Below are 19,464 nucleotides of genomic sequence, written 5' to 3' on the forward strand. Positions count from 1 at the left end.
AGAAAAGACAAAAAAAAAAAAAAAAGAAAGACAAATATCATATGGTATCATTTATATCTGGAATCTAATATACTGCACAAATGAACCTTTCCACAGAAACTCATGGACATGGAGAACAGACTTGTGGTTGCCAAGAGGGAGGGGGAGGGATTGGGATGGACTGGGAATTTGGGGTTAATTGATGCAAACTATTGCCTTTGGAATGCATAAGCAATGAGATCCTGCTGTATAGCACTGGGAAGTAAGTACATCTAGTCACTTATGATGGAACATGATGATGTGACAAAAAGAATGTATGTATGTATGTGTGACTGGGTCGCCTTGCTGTATAGTAGAAAATTGACAGAACACCGTAAATCAGCTATGGTGGGGAAAATAAAAATTATTTAAAAAAAAGAATTGGCAGTATAAAGAGGAAGAAACTTCAGTCCTTCCCAGTTGTGCAGGGAGTAGGGGTTCTGCTCTAGAAGGGCCGCATTTCATCTAAACTACCCAGTGACGACCTCGCATCTCGCTGCTCCAACATGTTGTGGCCAGAGAGTTGAAATGCACCCTTCTCTGTTAGCTTTGTGTATTTACAAAAAGTGTATTCCCCACTCAGCAGTCTCCGCACTGGGCGGCATGTGTGCTTCCCAAAAACCGAGTTCCCCCCCCCCCTCATCTTGCCCTCTGCCACCTTACGATGAGCCCCTCGCCTAAGAAAGAACCGCGGGGACGTGGCCCGCCCACCCCACGCTCACATCATCAGATCCCGCTCCTCCTGGTCACCGGCTCTACTACACTACCCCATGTGCCATCTGACCCCGCCCACAGGCGTCCCGTTGGGCCCGCCCCACCCACACGGCCCCGCCTACTGCTCCACCTTCTCCGCGCCCAGCGGCCCACCATCCACGCTTAGTCCCGGCCCTCCCCGCACGTGGCTCCGCCCCGCCGCTCCATGTCCAGCCTACCTGCTCTCCAGACCCCGCCTCGTCTTCTCGTCCCGCCTACAGTCCCGCCTGTGTCTCCCCGCACGCACGTTGCTTCGCCCTACAACGCCCCAAGCCATCTCGTGTGGTTCCGCTTGTTCGTATTCCCACAGCGTCCCAGGTCCGCTTGTGCCTCCCCGGCCCATGTCACCCCTGCCCCCTCCCCCTCCCCCCTCCATGTCGCCCCTCCTCACGTCACTCACGCGACTGTCGCCGCGCACACGTCGCTCCGTCAACGTCGCCCCCGCTACACGTCTGTCCGCTGCACGTTGTCCCGCCCACGTTCCAGGGTCGGCAGTCGGGCTGAGGACATGTGGGCGACGCTCAGGGGGCTGGGGGTCCCACACGCTAGGCTCCTGGGCGGCGCCCAAGGCCTGCACACCTCGCCAGTGTCCTATGGCAAGAACCTGCTTAAGAAATTTGCTTCGAAAACCAAGTAATGCTCCCTGAGTGGGCGGGACGGTGGCCCCGGGATGGGGGTGGGGGTGCCCTGCAATGGGCGGGGGTACGGCACGGGGTCTACTGCTTGGGCGTTAGCTTGAGTCCCAGCCGGATCCGTAAGCTCAGCCTTTGCTTGATAGGTTAATGGCTGTTGAAAGATCATCAGTTATTCCAGCCCTAACGTTTGCAGTTTTTCCCACTCAGCTTTCTGTTTTCTACGCAGTTGTTTTGATAAAGTGGTGAGTCTCCTAAAGGCTAGCAGTAAACCATGAACTTATGAAGCAACGTGATATACACTTTTACAGTCCTCCCAGGCTCCGAGCTTCCACATTCAAGATTCACCCAACCTTGGGTTGAAAAAATTACAGCAAGTGCTGAAAAGCAAAATCTAAATTTGCCTGCACTGGCAACTATTTACATAGCGTTTACATTGTATTAGGTATCATAAGTAACCTAGAGAGATTTAATCTGCAGGGGAGGGTGTGCGGAGGTTATGTGCATATTCTGCTTGTTGAGCATCCTCGAATTGGGTTTTTTTTTTTTTTTTTTTTGGTTTGTTTTTTGCTTTTTATTTTTTTTTGCTTCTTAGGGCCACACTTGCAGCAAATGGAAGTTCCTAGGCTAGGGGTCAAATCAGAGCTACAGCTGCTGGCTTGCATGCAGCACAGCAACGCAAGATCTGAGCTGTGTTTGGGACCTCATGGCAATGCTGGATCCTTAACCCACTGAGCGAGACCAGGGATCGAACCTGTGTCCTCTTGGATACTATTGGGTTACTTACTGCTGAGGCACAATAGGAACTTCCAAACTGTTCCTGTTTTTGATGACCAGTTTGAGGAGTACTGGTTAGATATTTTGTAGGATGCCCCTTTGTTGGGATTTGCGTTATCTTTTTCTCATGATTTTACTGGAATTACTGATTTTAGGGAGTAAGACCACAGATGAAAAGTGCCGTTTTCATCATAACATGTCAACACATACATACTGTCGACATGGTTTATCACTGTTGACAATAGTCTTGATCACTGACTGAGGTCATTTGTGTGTGTCAGGCTTATCTACTGTAATGTCAGCCTCCCACCATTCCATACTGGCTTGGACGGAAAGTCACATGTGCAGTCCCCGCTAGAGGAGTAGGAGTCATGCTCATGAATTAGCAGCAGTTCTGCACAGGAGATGTGGCTCTTCTCCCTTTACTAGTTAACTCATCAGTATGAACTTAGGGGTTATATATAACCCAGTACTACTTAATTTTGCTCCAATTGTTTTGGCTTTGACCCTTGGGAGCTCTTTCAGATACCTTATATATTCCTTTGGGATTTTGAAAGTAAATAATTTCTTTATCACTTTCTTACTTTCTGGCACTATAGGATGCTTCAGCCCTAGAACCAACCATTTCCCCTAGGAGCTCTGATTCCTTTTATTGAAGAGTGACGTCAGAACCGTGTGACCTAGAGTTCCTGTCGTGGCTCAGCGGTTAAGGAACCTGACTGGCATCCATGAGGACGTAGGTTCTATCCCCGGCCTCGCTCAGTGGGTTAAAGATCTGGCATTGCCATGAACTGTGGTGTAAGTCACAGACGTGGCTTGGATCCCACATTGCTGTGGCCCCGGTGTAGGCTGACTGCTACAGGTCCGATTGGGTCCCTAGCCTGGGACCGTCCATATGCCATGGGTGCAGCCCTAAAAAGAGAGAAAAAAAAGAAAAGAAAAGAAAGAAACCTTGACCTGAGAGCTTAGTATGTTCATTGCTACTGACATATCTCTCTTTTAGGCCTTTTCAGCTGACAGAGTGAAAAAAATATGTGCTTATGTTAACCCGTGTATATATGTGCTTATCTATAAATGTTTCTGCATGTCATTATCACCTGTAGCTGTAATAAGAGAAACAAGTTCATACTGATCTCCACTTCTAATCCATTGGCACACAGATCATTTTTGCTTCTTTCCTTTGCTTGTCTGCAACAATGAGGAGCCTGGTTGGTCTCCCATCTGCTTTCTATTTATTAGTGTTCAATCTTTTTTTTTTTTTTTTTTTTTTTTTTTTTTTTTTTTTGGCTTCCTTAGGCTGCACGCTCGGCATATGGAAGCTCACAGGCCAGGGGTCAAATCGGAGCTTCAGCTTCTGGCCTGCACCACAGCCATAACAACATAGGATCCAAGCTGCGTCTGTGACCTATACCGCAGCTCACAGAAACGTACTAAGCGAGGCCAGGGATCTAACCCACATCCTCATGGATACTAGTCAGTTTCTTTTCTGCTGCGCCACAATGAGAACTCCTGTCCAATCCCAGTGTTGATGTGCAGCAGTGTCCATTGATAGCCATACCTCAGGAAACAGCTTTATGGAATAGAGGACAGTACTCATATGCAGTTGGTTAAGTGTATTTTTAAGATCCTCTTTCTCTACCTTTGGGACTAGAGGTAGACTTTAGGTAAAAATTATGAGCTTGAATTAAAACTGTCTTCTGTGTCTTCCCCACAATTGATGCTGTTGTCAATTTGATAATCTAAGTCTTTTCTCTCTCTCTCTCATTTTTTTTTATAGTCAGACCTGCAGCGTGTGGAAGTTCCCAGGTCTGTATTGGCTTCTGAACCCACTGAGCCACACAGGAACTCCCAGTATTTAAATCTTTTAGACTCTCAGCAACTTAATTTCTACATCCAGGTTTAGCCTCTTAGAAACAGTCTTAGTATCGTAACCTGAAGTTAGCTTTTGTAACTTTTTTTTTCCTTTCTTTTTTTTTTTTTTTTTTCCTTTTTCCTTTTTGGCTCACCCCACAGCATATGGAAGTTCCTAGGCCTGGGATTGAACCTGTGCCACCACAGAGACAACATTGGATCCTTAACTTGCTGCACCACACTAGAAACTCCTGTAACTGTCTCTTATTTAATTTGCCATCAATACCCAGCATAATTCTTTCTTTCACCCCTAGGAAGAAGTTTTGGTATGAAGGTCCTTCCTTAGGCTCTCACTTGGTAAGTATAGAGTAGCAGTGATGAGCTGCTCTAGAACCTTGATGGGCGTGAGGCTGCAAAAGTTAAAGCAGGAGTTCCCGTCGTGGCACAGTGGTTAATGAATCCGACTAGGAACCATGAGGTTGCAGGTTCGGTCCCTGCCCTTGCTCAGTGGGTTAACAATCCGGCGTTGCCGTGAGCTGTGGTGTAGGTCGCAGGCGCGGCTCGGATCCCGCATTGCTGTGGCTCTGGTGTAGGCTGGCGGCTACAGCTCCGATTAGACCCCTAGCCCGGGAACCTCCATATGCCACAGGAGCGGCCCAAATAAATAGCAAAAAGACAAAAAAAAAAAAAAAAAAAAAAAAAAGTTAAAGCACTCCAGCCTGGCAGTCCTTCCGTTTTAGCCTTGGAAGGGACAGGGTCTGTAGGAGAGAGACTAGACTCACTGGTAACACGAAATTTTGTCCTTAAAAAAAAAAAATTACATTAACGTTTCCCACAGTGTTGTATCTGTTAGCAGACTCTTAGTACGGTAATGTCCATTCAGTTATCAAACTCTTAGTATGATAATGGCCGTTCAGTTTCGTGTGTGTATTAACACATCTATGTGGAGATATACATATCTTTTTTTTTTCTTTTTTTCCTCTGATTTTTAGGGCCATACCTGCAGCGTATGGAGGTTCCTAGCTAGGGGTCTAATCAGAGCTGTAGCCGCTGGCCTACACCACAGCCACAGCAACGCAGGATCCGAACCGCATCTGACCTACACCACAGCTCATGGCAATGCTGGATCCTTAACCCACTGAGCAAGGCCAGGGATCAGACATGCAACCTCATGGATCCTAGTCGAATTCGTTAACTACTGCACCATGAGGGGAACTCCTAATAAAGTATATTGTTATTAGATATATTGCTATAGCACACTTAATAGATTACTGTACAGTGTAAACATAGCTTTTATATGCACTGAGAAACAAAACATTTTTGTGAGTTACTTTATTTCAGTGGTTGCTTTATTGAAGTGGTCTGTAACCTGCAGTATTTCTGAAATATGCTTGTACTGTAAAAATATGTAATGAATGGTTTTTTGGGGGGGCCCACACCCATGGCATGTGGAAGTTCCCAGGCTATAGCAGCAAACTGAGCCGCTGCAGTGACAACACAGGATCCTTAACCTGCTGTTGCACCATAAGAGAACTCCTAATGAATTGTTTTTATTAGAGAAAAAAATACACTGTATACACTAAAAATAACTACTTTTTAAGAGGAAGATCTTTATGGTATGTGGATTATACGTGTATATATTTTGTTTTTTTAGGGCTGCACCTGTGGCATATGGAGGTTCCCAGGCCAGGGGTCTAATCGAAGCTACAGCTGCTTGCCTGCACCATAGCCACTGCAGTGCGAGATTTGAGCCACATCTGTGACCTAGACCGAAGTTCACGGCAATGCTGGATCCCTAACCCACTGAGTGAAGCCAGGGATTGAACCTGCATCCTCATGGATACTAGTCATATTCTTTTTTTTTTTTTTTTTTTTCCCTTTCCAGGGCTGCATCCACAGCATATGGATCTTCCCAGGCTAGGGGTCGAATTGGAGCTAGAGCCACTGGCCTTCGCCACAGCCATAGCAATGCCAGATCTGAGCCACATCTGCGACCTACACCACAGCTCATGGCAACGCCAGATCCTTAACCCACTGAGGAAGGCCAGGGATTGAACCTCTGTCCTCATGGATACTAGTCAGATTCATTTCTGCTGAGCTACAGCTGGAACCCCATGTGGATTATGTTTTAAGAAACATCTCTTGGAGATAAATATATACTTGGAAGTACTTTTAATGTTGGAGGTATTCTAGGTAAAATGTAGAAGGAGCCAGGTCTGTAAGATAAACTGTCTACGTGAAAGTTGAGACAACTGAGTGAGTACATGTTTCTGTATAATTATAACATTGGCCTCTGTGTCTGCCTTTCTTCCTCATGGAGACTTACAAGCCGTCACAGTTGGAATTCCTAACGAAGAGTACATCCAAAACGACCAGGAAGGAAGATCACGTGCGCCTGAGGGCCCTTAACGGACTCCTTCACAAAGCGCTGACCGACATGCTGTGTACCCCTGAAGTGAGCCAGGAGATCTGCGACCTGAATGTGGAGCTCTCTAAGGTAGGCCTCAGCCTCTGGAGGTTAAAAAGGCAGAAGGGCTGTGGAGGTGGGGAGCCAGGTGCAGAAGCACATAGCTCGCTGTGCACAGGTGGGGTCTTTGCCCAGACAGCACAGATGGTGCTCGGAACCCAGTAAATGATGAAATGGGGTGTCCAAAGGTCTGGGGGCCAGATGAGTTGTGTGTTTGTCTGCCTTTGCCTTGGGGTCAAGACAGGGGGTGGGGTGTTCCCTGGTGGTCTGATGGTTAGGATTCGGTGCTTTCACCACTGTGACCCAGTTTCGATCCCTGGGCCAAAAAAAAAAAAAAAAAAAAAAAAAAAGGCAAGACAAAGGAGGTGGCTTGCTGTCTGTACCCTGAAAGGAATGGGTTCAGCCAAAAGAGGCATGACAGTTAAGGTATTTCTGGAGTGGGGCTGGGGTCTAATTGGGGAAGGTGAAATTTTCACCTTCCCCCAGTGGCCAGCTTGGGGCAGCAGGTGGACTGGGGCAGTAGCTGTGGTGGCAGGTGCCTAAAGCCAGGATTGCCAGTGAGTAAGGGCTCCTCTGCTGGCATGGCTATGTCCATGGGGAGCCCTGGAATCTGAGTGATTTGAGGTGGGGTTCAGGTCTCTCTGACTACAGACTTTTCTGCCTGCCGAGTGTTCTGGAGGGCGACACTCTCTGAGGCTCAGAACGCACACACGGAGGCCGTCCTGCAGAGGAGTGCTGCGCACATGAGGTGAGACCTTCGCTTGACCTTGCCTTCCCAACTGGTTTCCTTCAGTAGTTCTGCTTTTAAGGAAAATTAGGTCAGTGGTTCTCAGTGTATGGTCTGTGTCTCCAGGGGCCTCTCAGATCTGGGGGCAGGGGTATGGGAAGGGGAGGGGAGGGTGGTTTCTGAGGCGTGAGGTATTGTTTTCCTTTCTCACTGTGTTGGCATTTGCACCCAAGCCATGGTGGGTTAACGCTGCTGCTCTAGACATTCTAGTGGTTATTGCAACTTTAGCCACGGGCTCACAGTCACAAACCACCAGCTTTGCTGAAGAATATCCTCTATGAATAAGTGATAAATATTAATTGTATTAAATTTTAACCCTTGGACACATCTGTTTAGTGTCTGGTAGGAAGTATGCATGTGGCTCTGATGGACTCAGGGACACTGCAGTTGCTGGTTCTAAGAATGAGTGAACCACTCTGTGTATGCAGACGTAGTAACTGACCATAATGAGCACAGTGTACCTGTCACTTCAGGAAAACAACTGACCGTTTTTGTTGTCAATGATAAAATTCGAGCTTTTGATGAAAATTAGAATTTTAGAAAACTTGTTTCCACCACCTTGAGTTTGACATCTTTGCAAAAGGCGCTTTTGGTGAGATTGGAGGTAATATATAGTAAAAATGTGTCATCATTCTGAAAATCTTATAACATGGTGAACCAGTATTTTTGCAATGACTGATGCATGAGGTTACAGAATCTCCCCCAGGAAAAGATCAAGTCAAAGGGCAGGTGCACCAGTGGATTTTACTGTAAAGAGAATGGCCTGTTCAGTGATCTGGTTTCATATTTCACATTGCAGTTAACCTTTAATAAACTACAATTTGTTGAGTTTTTGTGCAGCATCAAAGAAGATCTAGACTTTTCTGAAGGGCTGTTCATATACTCTTCCCTCTTCAGTTGCAGATCGGTGTGAGGCCAGATTTTCTTCTTAAATTTTAAACAAGATGACAGAATAGACTGCATGCAGATACAGAGATGAGAATTTGGTTACCTTGCGTTTTGCTAGGTGTTAAAGAAATTTGCAACTGTAAGCAATGCCACTCTTCTGAATAATTTCTTTCATTTATTTATTTTTGGCTGTCCCTAGGGCATATGGAAGTTCCCCAGCCAGAGACTAAAGCTGATCTAAGCTGCAACTTCGACCTATGCCACAGCTGTGACATCGGGTCCTTGACCCACTGTGCCAGGCCAGGGATTGAACTGGTGCCTCCACAGAGACAGACCTGATCATTCATTAACCCACTGCGCCACAGTGAGAACTTCTCCCACCTTTTTTGATCACCATGGTTTAATGTAAAAGTTTTTCCACAACTATGCGTGGAGTTCTGTCATTGAGTAGATGTGCTCTGTGCCTCAGCAGTGTTTTCACTGGATGCTTGTTGCACCTGGATTTGCAGGTATTGCAGGACTGGACAACATGAAGATCATTCTTGTGTCTGATGTCTGGGTGGTGGAGGGCTGTCCGTTACGCTGAGTGAGGAATGGAGCATTGGCAAGTTGTTGGTGCCCAAACCACGAAGCTCAAGGCCACAGTGATGCCCAGGGAGGGTGTCCAAGGCCACATCAGACTACATATAAGGATCTCAGAAGTTTCATTTAGAGAATTAAAAATTAGTTGCACTGATGCTTTTGTAATGTGGCAGCTAGCTAAGATGATTTTTCATTTTTAAATAATGTAATAAGCAGAATTCATGTTGCACCTCTTTGAGAGATGACATTCCTGTTTCTAGCACTGTCACCCTCCACTAAATGTCATCTGTGACTGCATACATTCTTATTATATCTCCAGGCATCTTTTGATGTCCCAGCAGACTCTGAGGAGCATGCCGCCAATAGTGTTTGTTCAGGACAAAAAACATGCAGCTGCAGTGGAGGTAAGGCTTTCACTAATTACCTTTTTATATTTATCTACTTGATTGTTTTTTATTCTAATGGCCGTACTGCGGCATATGGAATTTCCTGGGCCAGGGCTTGAATCCTAGCCCCAGCTGCAACTTACACCAACAGAAGCTGCAGCACTGCTCCAGGCCAGGAATTGAACCCTCACCTCTGCAGCAATCTGAGCTGCTACTGTCGTATTCTTAACTCACTGCACAATACTCGGCACTCCTAATTACCTTTTAACGATGTATAATTTTATATGTTAAGATCTTAAATTTAGGAGTTCCCGTCGTGACTCAGTGGTTGACGAATCCGACTAGGAACCATGAGGTTGCAGGTTCGATCCCTGGCCTTGCTCAGTGGGTTAGGGATCTGGCGTTGCCATGAGCTGTGGTGTAGGTTGCAGATATGGCTCAGATCCCACATTGCTGTGGCTCTGGCGAAGGCTGGCAGCTACAGCTCTGATTAGACCCCTAGCCTGGCAACCTCCATATGCCATGGGTGCGGCCCTAGAAAATCCAAAAAAAAAAAGGACAAAGATCTTAAATTTAGCTTTTAAATATTCAAAAAATACAGTTTTACATAATTCAGTTTTTAAAAGGTAGTACTTGGAAGGATACAAATAAAAAGTAAGACTCCTGCACTCCTGTTCTTAGCCTGATTCCCCAGAGGTGAGCACTTTGTATGGCTCTAATTTTTTAATGCTTATCAGCGTATTCTAATAAACCAGACCTCTCTCATGTGTAAACTCTAAGGAGTTGGAGCGGCCCTCCTGTGCTTCCCTCCTCTCACATCCCTAGATGGTCGCTTGCTTTCTTTCTTTATTTTTTGGCTTTTTAGGGCCATACCCACAGCATGTGGAGGTTCCCAGGCTAGGGGTTGAATTGGAGATACAGCTGCTGGCCTACACCACAGCCACAGCAACACCAGATCCGAACTGCGTCTGCGACCTACATCTCAGCTCATGGCAACACTGAATCTTTACTGCATTGAGAGAGGCCAGGGATTGAACCCGCAACCTCATGGTTCCTAGTCGGATTCGTTTCTGCTGCACCACAGTGGGAACTCCTGCACTATTGTTTCTTGACTGCTCCTCCCTGGTCTCTGCATCCCCTCTCTTCCCTGATTAGCAACCATTTGGACATGCCCTTTGGAACTCAGGCAAGGTCATGGAGGCCGAAGCTTGTTCCCCAAAAACAAGAAATGGAGCACACAGAAAGAAAGGTTTATGCCCAGGAGCCCACAGGGTCCTGCTTGGCTTCAAACTCACAGCTGTGAGGACCTCCTTGATGTGTGGGTTCCTTTCCAGATGAACCCTGTCTGTGCCTCTCTCTGTGGAGGAAGAACTCACAACTGCGAGGGCCTCCTGGCTGTGGCTTCCTTTCCAGGAGAAGCAGCTGGAGGGAGGACATGCACAAGTGCTTAAACGTTTCTGGGAGGTCCTTTCTTTGGAGATTGTGGTGTTGGTGTTTGCACTAGAAGTGACCTCAGGCCCATCCAGGTCTGTCCCTCCACATGTGCCCAGGAGAAATGCTAAACGGTCAGACAGATGCCACATGGTGATGGTGTTCCTGCCTGTGCTCAAGCTCAACTCTTCCCTGGAGGCGGAGGGAAGGCCAGGCTTTGGCTGTCCTCTGTTCTACAGTTAGAAGTAAAGGCTGGACCAGAGGGGGTTTCTCTTTGGGGCAGGTGATCATTTGAAAGTGTGATCATTACTTGCTTCTCCTGGCATAAGTCAAGGCATTGTTTTTCAAACACTACATTTTTAATAGGTTTAAAGTCAGCCCTTGATAAAGCAGCTTCAATAGATAAAAAAATTTGAAACTGGGAGTTGTTAATGAAACTTTGCACTTTCTGTCAGTTTATTTCTGTCTCTCTTTTTTTAAATTTTAATTTATTTTAATTTTTGTTTGTTTTTTGTCCTTTTTAGGGCCACACCTGCAGCATATGGAGGTTCCCAGGCTAGGGGTCAAATAGGACCTGTAGCTGCCGGGCTGTACCAGAACCACAGCAACACCAGATCGAAGCTGCGTCTGCCACCTACAACCACAGCTCACGGCAACACCGGATCCTTAACCCACTGAGTGAGGCCACGGATCAAACCTGCAACCTCATGGTTCCTAGTCAGATTCATTTCCACTATGCCACAACGAGAACTCCTTTTTTTTTTAATTTTTTTTTTTTTTTGTCTCTCTTTAAGAATAATTTTATTTTTTTAATTTTTTGGCTATACCTGCAACATACAGAAGTTCCCAGGCCAGGGATCAAACCTGTGCCACAGCAGTGACAGGGCCAGATCCTTAATGACTAGGCCACCAGGGAACTTCTATTACTGTCTTATATTGGTTTCACTATATTGAAAAATCACAGGTAATTGCAGATGGTAACACTTGTTAACAGGTTCAGCAGTTTATTTTGCATTCTTAGGATACTCTTCAGGTCACTGGTCTGGACATTGGAAAGAGGACTAGTGATCCACTCGGTCCAAACTGAACCCTGAGTAATTCAGCAACATTGATGAAACACACACAGGTGCTTGGCACCACTGGTCATGAGAAAACAAGAATGAAAACCAGATTGCAGTTGATCCATATGCCCTGCAGGCTGGTGGAGTGTGGCTCACAGTACCCATCAGAGGTGGGCACCAGCTGCGCTGGGAGCACTGGCACAGGTCTCGTGGGTGCAGCCAGCAGCAGGGTGGGTGAACATGCTCTGGCACAGCCCCCTGACCCCTCATTCACACCCCATGTGGACCAAAGAAAAGGCCGTGTTCTCCTCAGTCTGTTTATGAAAAGTTCAGAGACAAGCCTGGCTAATCTTGGTGGTAGAAGTAAAAATATGGCTCTCTTGGGGAGGGGAGTGAGCAGGAGGGGCCTGAAGGAAGCTTCTGGGGTTCATCTTGTAAATGGCGAGGGGAGTGCACAGATGTGTTCAACTGATGAAATGTTATTGGGCTACATGCTTAAGGCTTTGTTTACTTTTTTTCTGTATCATACTTCAATCAAAAAAATTTTTAAATGGTGATTTTTATTAGAACTGTAAGAGAAAAAAATTTTTAATATGAATATTTAAGGAAAATATGTAAAATCTGACACCAGTATTGGGATCCACTTCCACTTGTCTCCCAGCTGACCATCAGACTTATGAGGGAAGGCAGCAGGCAGGTGGTGCCTACCAGAGCAGGGGCCTGCACCATCTGATCTCAGGGCTTTTTTCCATGCAAGAGGTTCTAAAGGTACATGGATTTGGCTCACGAAGTTAGCCTGGTGGCCTGTGTTAATGTCCTACAATTTGAGGTTGGGAGTTCCTGTCATGGCTCAGCAGTTAATGAACCCAACTAGCATCCATGAGGACATCCTTGGCCTTGCTTAGTGAGTTAAGCATCCGGCGTTGCCATGAGCTGTGGTATAGGTCGCAGATGCAGCTTGGATCCTGTGTTGCTGTGGCATAGGCTGGCAGCTACAGCTCCGATTAGACCCCTAGCCTGGGAACGTCCATAGACCACAGGTGCAACCCTAAAAAGACCCAAAAAAAAAAAAAAATTTAAAAAAGAGGTTGGATTTGTATTTAGTTCTTTTTTTATCAGTCGCCACACCTGCAGCATATAGAATCTCAGCCAGGGATTGAATCCAAGACGTGGCTGCCACTTATACTGCAGCTGTGGCAACACTGGATCTGGATCCTTTAACCCACTCTGCCAGGCCAGGGATCAAACCCACACCTCTGCACCAACCCAAGCAGCAGTAGTTGGCTCTTAATCCACTGACCCACAGCAGGAACTCCTGGATTTGGTTAAGATAAGCTTAATTCACATAAGATGTGCATTGTTTTGTTTTGTTTTGTTTTTGTCATCTTTTTAAGGTCACCTCCGTGGCATATGGAAGTTACCAGGCTAGGGGTGCATTAGAGCTGTAGCTGCCAGCCTGTACCACAGCCACAGCCACAAGGGATCCAAACCATGTCTGACCTACACCACAGTTCACAGCAATGCCAGGTCCTTAACCCACGGATCAAGGCCAGGGGTTGAACCCGAGTCTTCATGGGTACAAGTCAGGTTCATTAACCACTGAACCATGTCAGGAACTCCAGTGTGCGCATTTCGGCAAGTCACCACCCCACACCACCTATCTGATTTCATTTCCTTGAGATTAGTTTTGTCTAAAGAGATTACTGTGATTTCACATAAATACAATCAGGATGTTGTCTGGCCTTGCTAAGCAGTGCTTTTGAGGTTCTTCCCCATTGCTTCCCATGTAAGTAGTTCCTTTTTTATTAGTAAGTAACATCCATTGTATGATGTACTAATCTACTTACCTTTTGATGGACGTTTGTCTTTTTTCTCAGTTTTTGTTTTTTTTATTTTTGTTATTATTGTTTGTCTTTTTAGGGCTTCACCCATGGCACATGAAGGTTTCTAGGCTGAGGGTCAAATTGGAGCTGTAGCCCCGGCCTACACCACAGCCATAACAACATGGGATCCAAGCCACGTCTGCTATACCTGCACCACGGCTCACAGCAACACCAGATCCTTAACCCACTGAGCAAGGCCAGGGATCCAACCTGTGTCCTCGTGGATGCCAGTCGGATTCGTTTCTGCTGAGCCATGATGGGAACTCTAGTCTTTCTTTCTCGGTTTTTGGCTATAATGGCTGAAGCTGCTATGAACATTTGTGTACAGGTTTTTTTGTGGATGCAGTGTTTTTGTTTTAGGTCAGTTCCTCAGAGTAGCAAGTGTATGATATTTTAACTTTCAGAAAACTGCCAGACTATTAACTCTGTGGTATCAGAGTTACCATGGCTCTGCAGTCTCACTCCAACCTGATGTTGCCATTCTGGTGGTTTAAGCTTGCATTTTCTTGATGACTAATTATACTGAGCATCTCTTTTTTTCATGTGCCTAGTGGTCATTCCTCCTTTTGTTGATTGGTTCAAATCTTTGGCCTATTTTTTATAAGGTTTGCTTATTACTTAGTTGTACAAGTTCATATCTATCTGGTATAAGTCACTTGATAGGAATGTGCATTGTGAATATTTTCTCCCAGTTTTAACTCTGGAGGAGTCCAGTTGTCTTTGTTTTATAGCTTCATCAGTCCCATTCCTGGTATTTTCTGTGGACTGATTTGTCTCCAGTTCTGATGCTTTTCGCCTTTGTAGTCTATCAGTGTGTCCTTGGCTGGTGACCATCCCTTATTCTCTGAGAATGACAGGGCCTGGTATTAGACCAGGCTCTCCTGGGCTTCCACTGAAGCCATCACTGCCACAAAGCTGGGTCACTGTACGGCCCCCATAGGGTGGCCCAGCCCCGGTAGGGCAGCCTGCCGGCATCAGAGTGTGTGAAGGTGCAGCAGCCTTTTGTGAGCCCTGCTGAGGAGCAGTGCTCATCTCCTGCTCAGGCCCCTCAGCCCTGGAGCTAGACTCATGCCTGGCTTTGTGACTCTCATATTCTGTGCTGGGAATGTTTTTCCCTCCAAATTCTATGGCAGAACTGAGGCATTTTTTCTAACTCTATTAGAAACCAGTAAGTGTTAGTGATTCAGCTAATATTTAACTGGTTTCTTTGTAAACTGGACTAACATTTACAAGTTTTAACTTGTTTTTAAAAAGCTTCAGTTCATTATCAAAGGACATGTGATTAAGACAGTGGCTGTTGAAACCGGCGCTAGAAGGAACAGTGGAAGGTAGTGGGGGGTGGGGCCTACGTGGGGGTGGGGGTGGCACTCATGCTCAGCTGACACTGAATCAGCCTCTGTTCCTTTTCAGGTTGATCAGTTATTGGCAATTGCTGATTTTGGACCCGTAGATGAAAAAGACAACTTTACACAAAATGATTTCAGGTGATACGTGTGGGCGTGTGTGTGTGTGTGTGTGTGTGTGTGTGTGTGTGTATTTTTTTAGGGTTGCAACTGTGGCATATGGAAGTTCCAGGCTAGGGGTCGATCGGAGCTGTAGCCTCCAGCCTATACCACGGCCATGCCAGATCCGAGCTGTGTCTGCCACCTACACCACAGCTCATGGCAACACTGGATCCTTAACCCACTGAGCGAGGCCAGGGATCAAACCCATGTCCTCATGGATACCGATTGGGTTTGTTACCATCGAGCCACCACAGGAACTCAGAATTTTTTTTTTCTGTCTGTGTGGGCACATTTTTGATTTGGGCAGACCCCCAGGTGTAGAGTTACTGCGCCCCCAGACAGGGTTTTGCTCTGGGGCCCAGCCCCCCAGGAGGCTATCTGGAGGGCTTCAGTGGTCCACCTGGAGGTGAGTGCTGGTTCATTTGGTGCCCTGGTGTTGGGGGCCTGCTTCAGGACCAGCCCTTTCTTGGCACTTGGCGGACACCTGTGGGTAGGTAGTAGTGCTTTGGAACCTGCATTTTGCTGGGAAGCAGCCGACATCAGGGTAGGCCTCTGAGAAAGTGACATGACGCTTAAGGGTGTGGGGGGGCCCCGTCCAAGGTGGGGGAACAGCTGCGCTGGGTTCTCAGCCTATGTCCTTTAGACCAGCTGCACCCATATCACATGAGCATGCTCAGGGCCTCGGAGGGCCCACAGGAGCCTTCCTGTAGGTGAGGGGTAGAGTATGATCTCGGCTTTCAGAGCATCAAGGAGCAGGCCTTGGGGGAGGCATGTGGGTGCCCACCCTGTTGGCACGGAACCCCATCTGGAGCGGAGTAGGCATGTGTGGCCAGATTTGAGTTTTGAAAGGATTTCTCTGGTTTTACTCTCAGAATAGACTCTTCTGTTTGGTTCAGCAAGTAACCCAAGTGAGATCTAAGGTACCACCCATAATTCTGTTTAACCGACCTAGCATGCTAGCCTTAAGTGGGGACAAAATGAAAATCCTTTACTGTCGGTACAGAGAGGCTGTGCCAGAGTATGTTGGCCTGGGCTACGCGTGGGCTGCAGAGTGCTGGCTGGCTGGCTCTGGACTGGAGAAGGCCTGACCAAATCCCACTTTCTTTCTGTTTTGTCTCCACATTTGCCCTTAGACATTAGACAGTGCTTGAGCAGGTGGGTTTAGGAGTATTTGTGCTTGGTGTGAAGTCCTGTTCTCCCCTCCAGGAACCCTGAGGCCCCTGACACCATGTCGCCATGTGACAGCTCTGGCCCTGCCATGCACTCGAGTCTATATGGGATTGATCACGAGGCGCTCAACAAGCAGATTGTGGAATACAAGCAGAGGAGAGAGAAGGGGCATGGGGGCATGAGCCCCATGTGGCCAGAGCGAGAGGCTGAGCCCACAAAGCACATGAAGAGGAGGAGAGCCAGGCCCCATGGGGACGATGGCCTCTCTCCCCAGAACTGCCTGTGGGGAGACTGTGGTGAGCCCCTTCCTGAGGAGCAGGCCTCAGCATACAAGTGGCGGTTCCAGGAAGCAGAGCAGGAACTGGAGGTGGAGAGAAAGGATCAGGGCAACTGTTAGGGCTTTTGAAGGGAGTGGATGGCGCACACAGAAGAGGAACTGGCCTGGAACACATACAGCTGGTGCCTCCAGGAAGCCCCGTGCAGGCGCAGCCGAGCCGTGCCGACTGTGACTGCATTGCTGTGGAGGCAGTGTAACCTGTGGAAAGTACGTGGAAATGTCTTGGTTGGAAGCTGTAATAGTCAGCCCTCCTTACTGGGCTCCAGATCTGCAGGTCAGCCTGCTCGCTGGTTCTGCGGAGCCCCCAGGCCAGCACTTGTGGCGCTTTGTGGTCATTCTCGGACACACACAGAGAAGTGGAAGCCTGGTTCGTGAAGTACACATGCTCCCTTAGGTTCAAACATGGTGCCGCCCCGCCTGCTGCTTTCATCTCATGCTGCAAAAACTTGTCCTCTGCAGTCTGGTCAGCCTCCTTGTGGTGCTGAAGTGCTGTCTAGTTTTCCTAAGTGCCTTTCAGAGAAAGCACCTGTGTTAGATGCGCCACGTTAGGAAATAAATAAATCACATCTGACACAGGGAAATATATTCTCTGGGGCTTGAGACCCCTCCATGCCCCAAGAGTTATCAGCCTGGAAATACAGTGATATTAAGTAAGTTCATTTTTTTTCTTCTTTTTTTTTTTTAGGGCCGCACCATTGGCACATGGAGGTTCCCAGGCCAGGGGTCCAATTGGAGCTGCAGCTGCCAGCTCACGCCACAGCCACGGCAATGCCAGATCCAAGCCACGTCTGCAACCTATACCACAGCTCATGGCAATGCCAGATCCTCAACCCACTGCTGCGTGAGGCTATGGATCGAACCCACAACCTCATGGTTCCTAGTTGGATTCATTTCCACTGTGCCATGACGAGATCTCCTTTTCCTTTTCTTTTTCTTTCTTTTTTTCTTTTTTATATGAGTTCAAGATGATTGGGAAAGGTAGACTATTAAGATAAAGCAAGGAAACTTGTAACACGGCTTTTCAGGAAGTGTAATTTCCATTCTTATAAACTCTTTCGGGAAGGAAAGCATTGTCCTTCAAGGAAAACTCTGCATACCCCGAGCACTGTGTTCCGTCTGGGCATCTGAGACCTAGTGCAGTGACCCAGCCTGGGTGTGGCACCAGGCAGCCCTGTCTTTGTTGGGACAGTGGCCCCCACTGAAGGGACAGCATCACAGGGCATGGGCTGACCACAGTGGATACCCTGGGCTGCTGTTTGGGTGGCACTTGTGTGACCTTGCCTGCCCTGAAACAGTGCACGTAGCCTGTGTGTGGCTGCTTCCTTTAGTAGTGTGGGCTGCTTACACAGCCTTCTCTGCTGACCAGAGAAGCAATATGCATGGGAATTCCTGCTGTGGCACAGTGGGTTAAGACTGACTGCTGAGGCTCAGGTTGCTGTGGAATGGGTTCAATCCCTGCCTGGCCCAGGAACTTCCATGTGCCACAGGTGTGGCCAGAAGAAGTATCCAGAGGAAGGGTGGACCTGCATTAAAATGCATATGGATTTGTTCTAATCCAGTTTGGTAAGATGGCAGACTTGGAAACAGCTGCCTGGGAAGAATTCCAAGAGGAGGGAGAACCCCATACTGCACAGGGTCCTGTGAGCATCAGGATTGACCAGGAGATGGAGGAAGAGGCAAAGGCAAGGCCAGAACTTGTACTGTGGCTCCTGCAGGAGGGGGTGGGCTCAGTAGGGTAAGCAGGTTTGGGCAAGATGAGGTTGGATAGTTTAAGTAATTTCAGCAGACTCTGGGCTGTGGGGTGATTTCTGGTATCCACTACCTGCCCTGGTGTGATTTAGGGAAGAGGAAATGCTGGCCTTGGACCACCAGAGCTGGGAGGGGGGTTGGGCTAGCTTTGGGTTGGTTTGCATGTGAATGGCAGGTTGGGGGCGGGGGTGTCACTTGCTGTGTCTGGGAGTTAGCCAGCATGGGAAGGGGTCTTTTCCCAGCCTACAAGGCCCCCAAGATGACAAAACACAATAAATGCAAAAAATGGAAACTATGATTAATCCTCCAAGGCGCCGAGCAGTCTTTTCCACTGATGACTGATTCTGGGTCCACACTGCAGAACTGCTCCAATCCCAAAGGCTGGAGGGCACAGGTGGTGGCAAGGCTCTGGTCACAGCAAAACATGGATGTTCACCAGCCTCCGTGTATCCAGAAAACAGGGACTGCAGGAGAGGCTGGTACAAGGTGCTGGCTCTTTCCATTTGTGCCCCAGGCCAAGTTCACAAATGGCAAGAACAAGTTTTTTTCTCAGACCCAGTAAATTTTGTCTTTGCTCCATACTCTTACAGGAAGGAGCTAAAATGATTTGTAAGGATACATGAAATACCACATAAGAGTGTACGTAGAATGACAAAAAGGGGCCAGGAATCAGAGGTGGTGTTTGGTCTAGAAGTGGAAGGAACAGAATAAGAAAGGGAGCCTGAGCATGACCCTTGTTGGTGCTCTCCAAGGACAGGCCCTGGAATGGTGTTCCTGGAGACAGGCATGGGGCGGGCAGCTGGCCCCTGGTGCAGCTCTGCGTCTCCTGCAAGTGCTTCACAGCAAACAGAGACTACACCCAGTTTCATCCCTGTGGCGGCTGGGCTACAGCACCCTGTACATCTGCTGTGAAAGCAGACAGCGGTGCAGGCTCCCTGTGCAGCCTGCTTCCTCGTTCACCTTCATTCTCATCAGAAGGACCTAGAACTTTGCTTCCTTAAAGCACATGGAGGAAGCTTCCAGGCTGTGACTGCGTGGAAAAGGGAGGGGCAGCTGAAGGGGCAGGTGGCCTCACCCAAGGGACAGCCTTGTGCACTACAGAGCTGATTTACAGGAGGGTTTTCAGGGCCCCCAAATGCTGAGACTCACTGAAGACGGACTAAGGAACAACTAGAGACCTCTTAGGG

General features: G+C 47.7%; 1 protein-coding gene across 1 annotated transcript; it reads left to right on the forward strand.

Annotated features, from left to right (window-relative positions):
- Positions 923-18,587, forward strand: RBFA (ribosome binding factor A (putative)). The gene is made up of 7 exons (XM_001924525.4): positions 923-1,404; positions 4,346-4,388; positions 6,352-6,528; positions 7,134-7,246; positions 9,075-9,159; positions 14,927-15,000; positions 16,228-18,587. Exons 1-7 carry the CDS (start codon positions 938-940, stop codon positions 16,586-16,588), a joined length of 1,320 nt encoding a protein of 439 aa, XP_001924560.2. The 5' UTR covers positions 923-937; the 3' UTR covers positions 16,589-18,587.

The sequence above is a fragment of the Sus scrofa genome, chromosome 6, assembly GCF_000003025.6.
Source record: "Sus scrofa isolate TJ Tabasco breed Duroc chromosome 6, Sscrofa11.1, whole genome shotgun sequence".
Lineage (NCBI taxonomy): Eukaryota > Metazoa > Chordata > Mammalia > Artiodactyla > Suidae > Sus > Sus scrofa.

Coding starts and splice junctions, on each gene's coding strand:
- RBFA (XM_001924525.4), top strand. CDS start 938: ATGTCCAGCCTACCTGCTCTCCAGACCCCGCCTCGTCTTCTCGTCCCG. Junction 7,247..9,074: donor AGGAGTGCTGCGCACATGAG/GTGAGACCTTCG, acceptor TTATATCTCCAG/GCATCTTTTGATGTCCCAGC. Junction 15,001..16,227: donor TTTACACAAAATGATTTCAG/GTGATACGTGTG, acceptor TCTCCCCTCCAG/GAACCCTGAGGCCCCTGACA.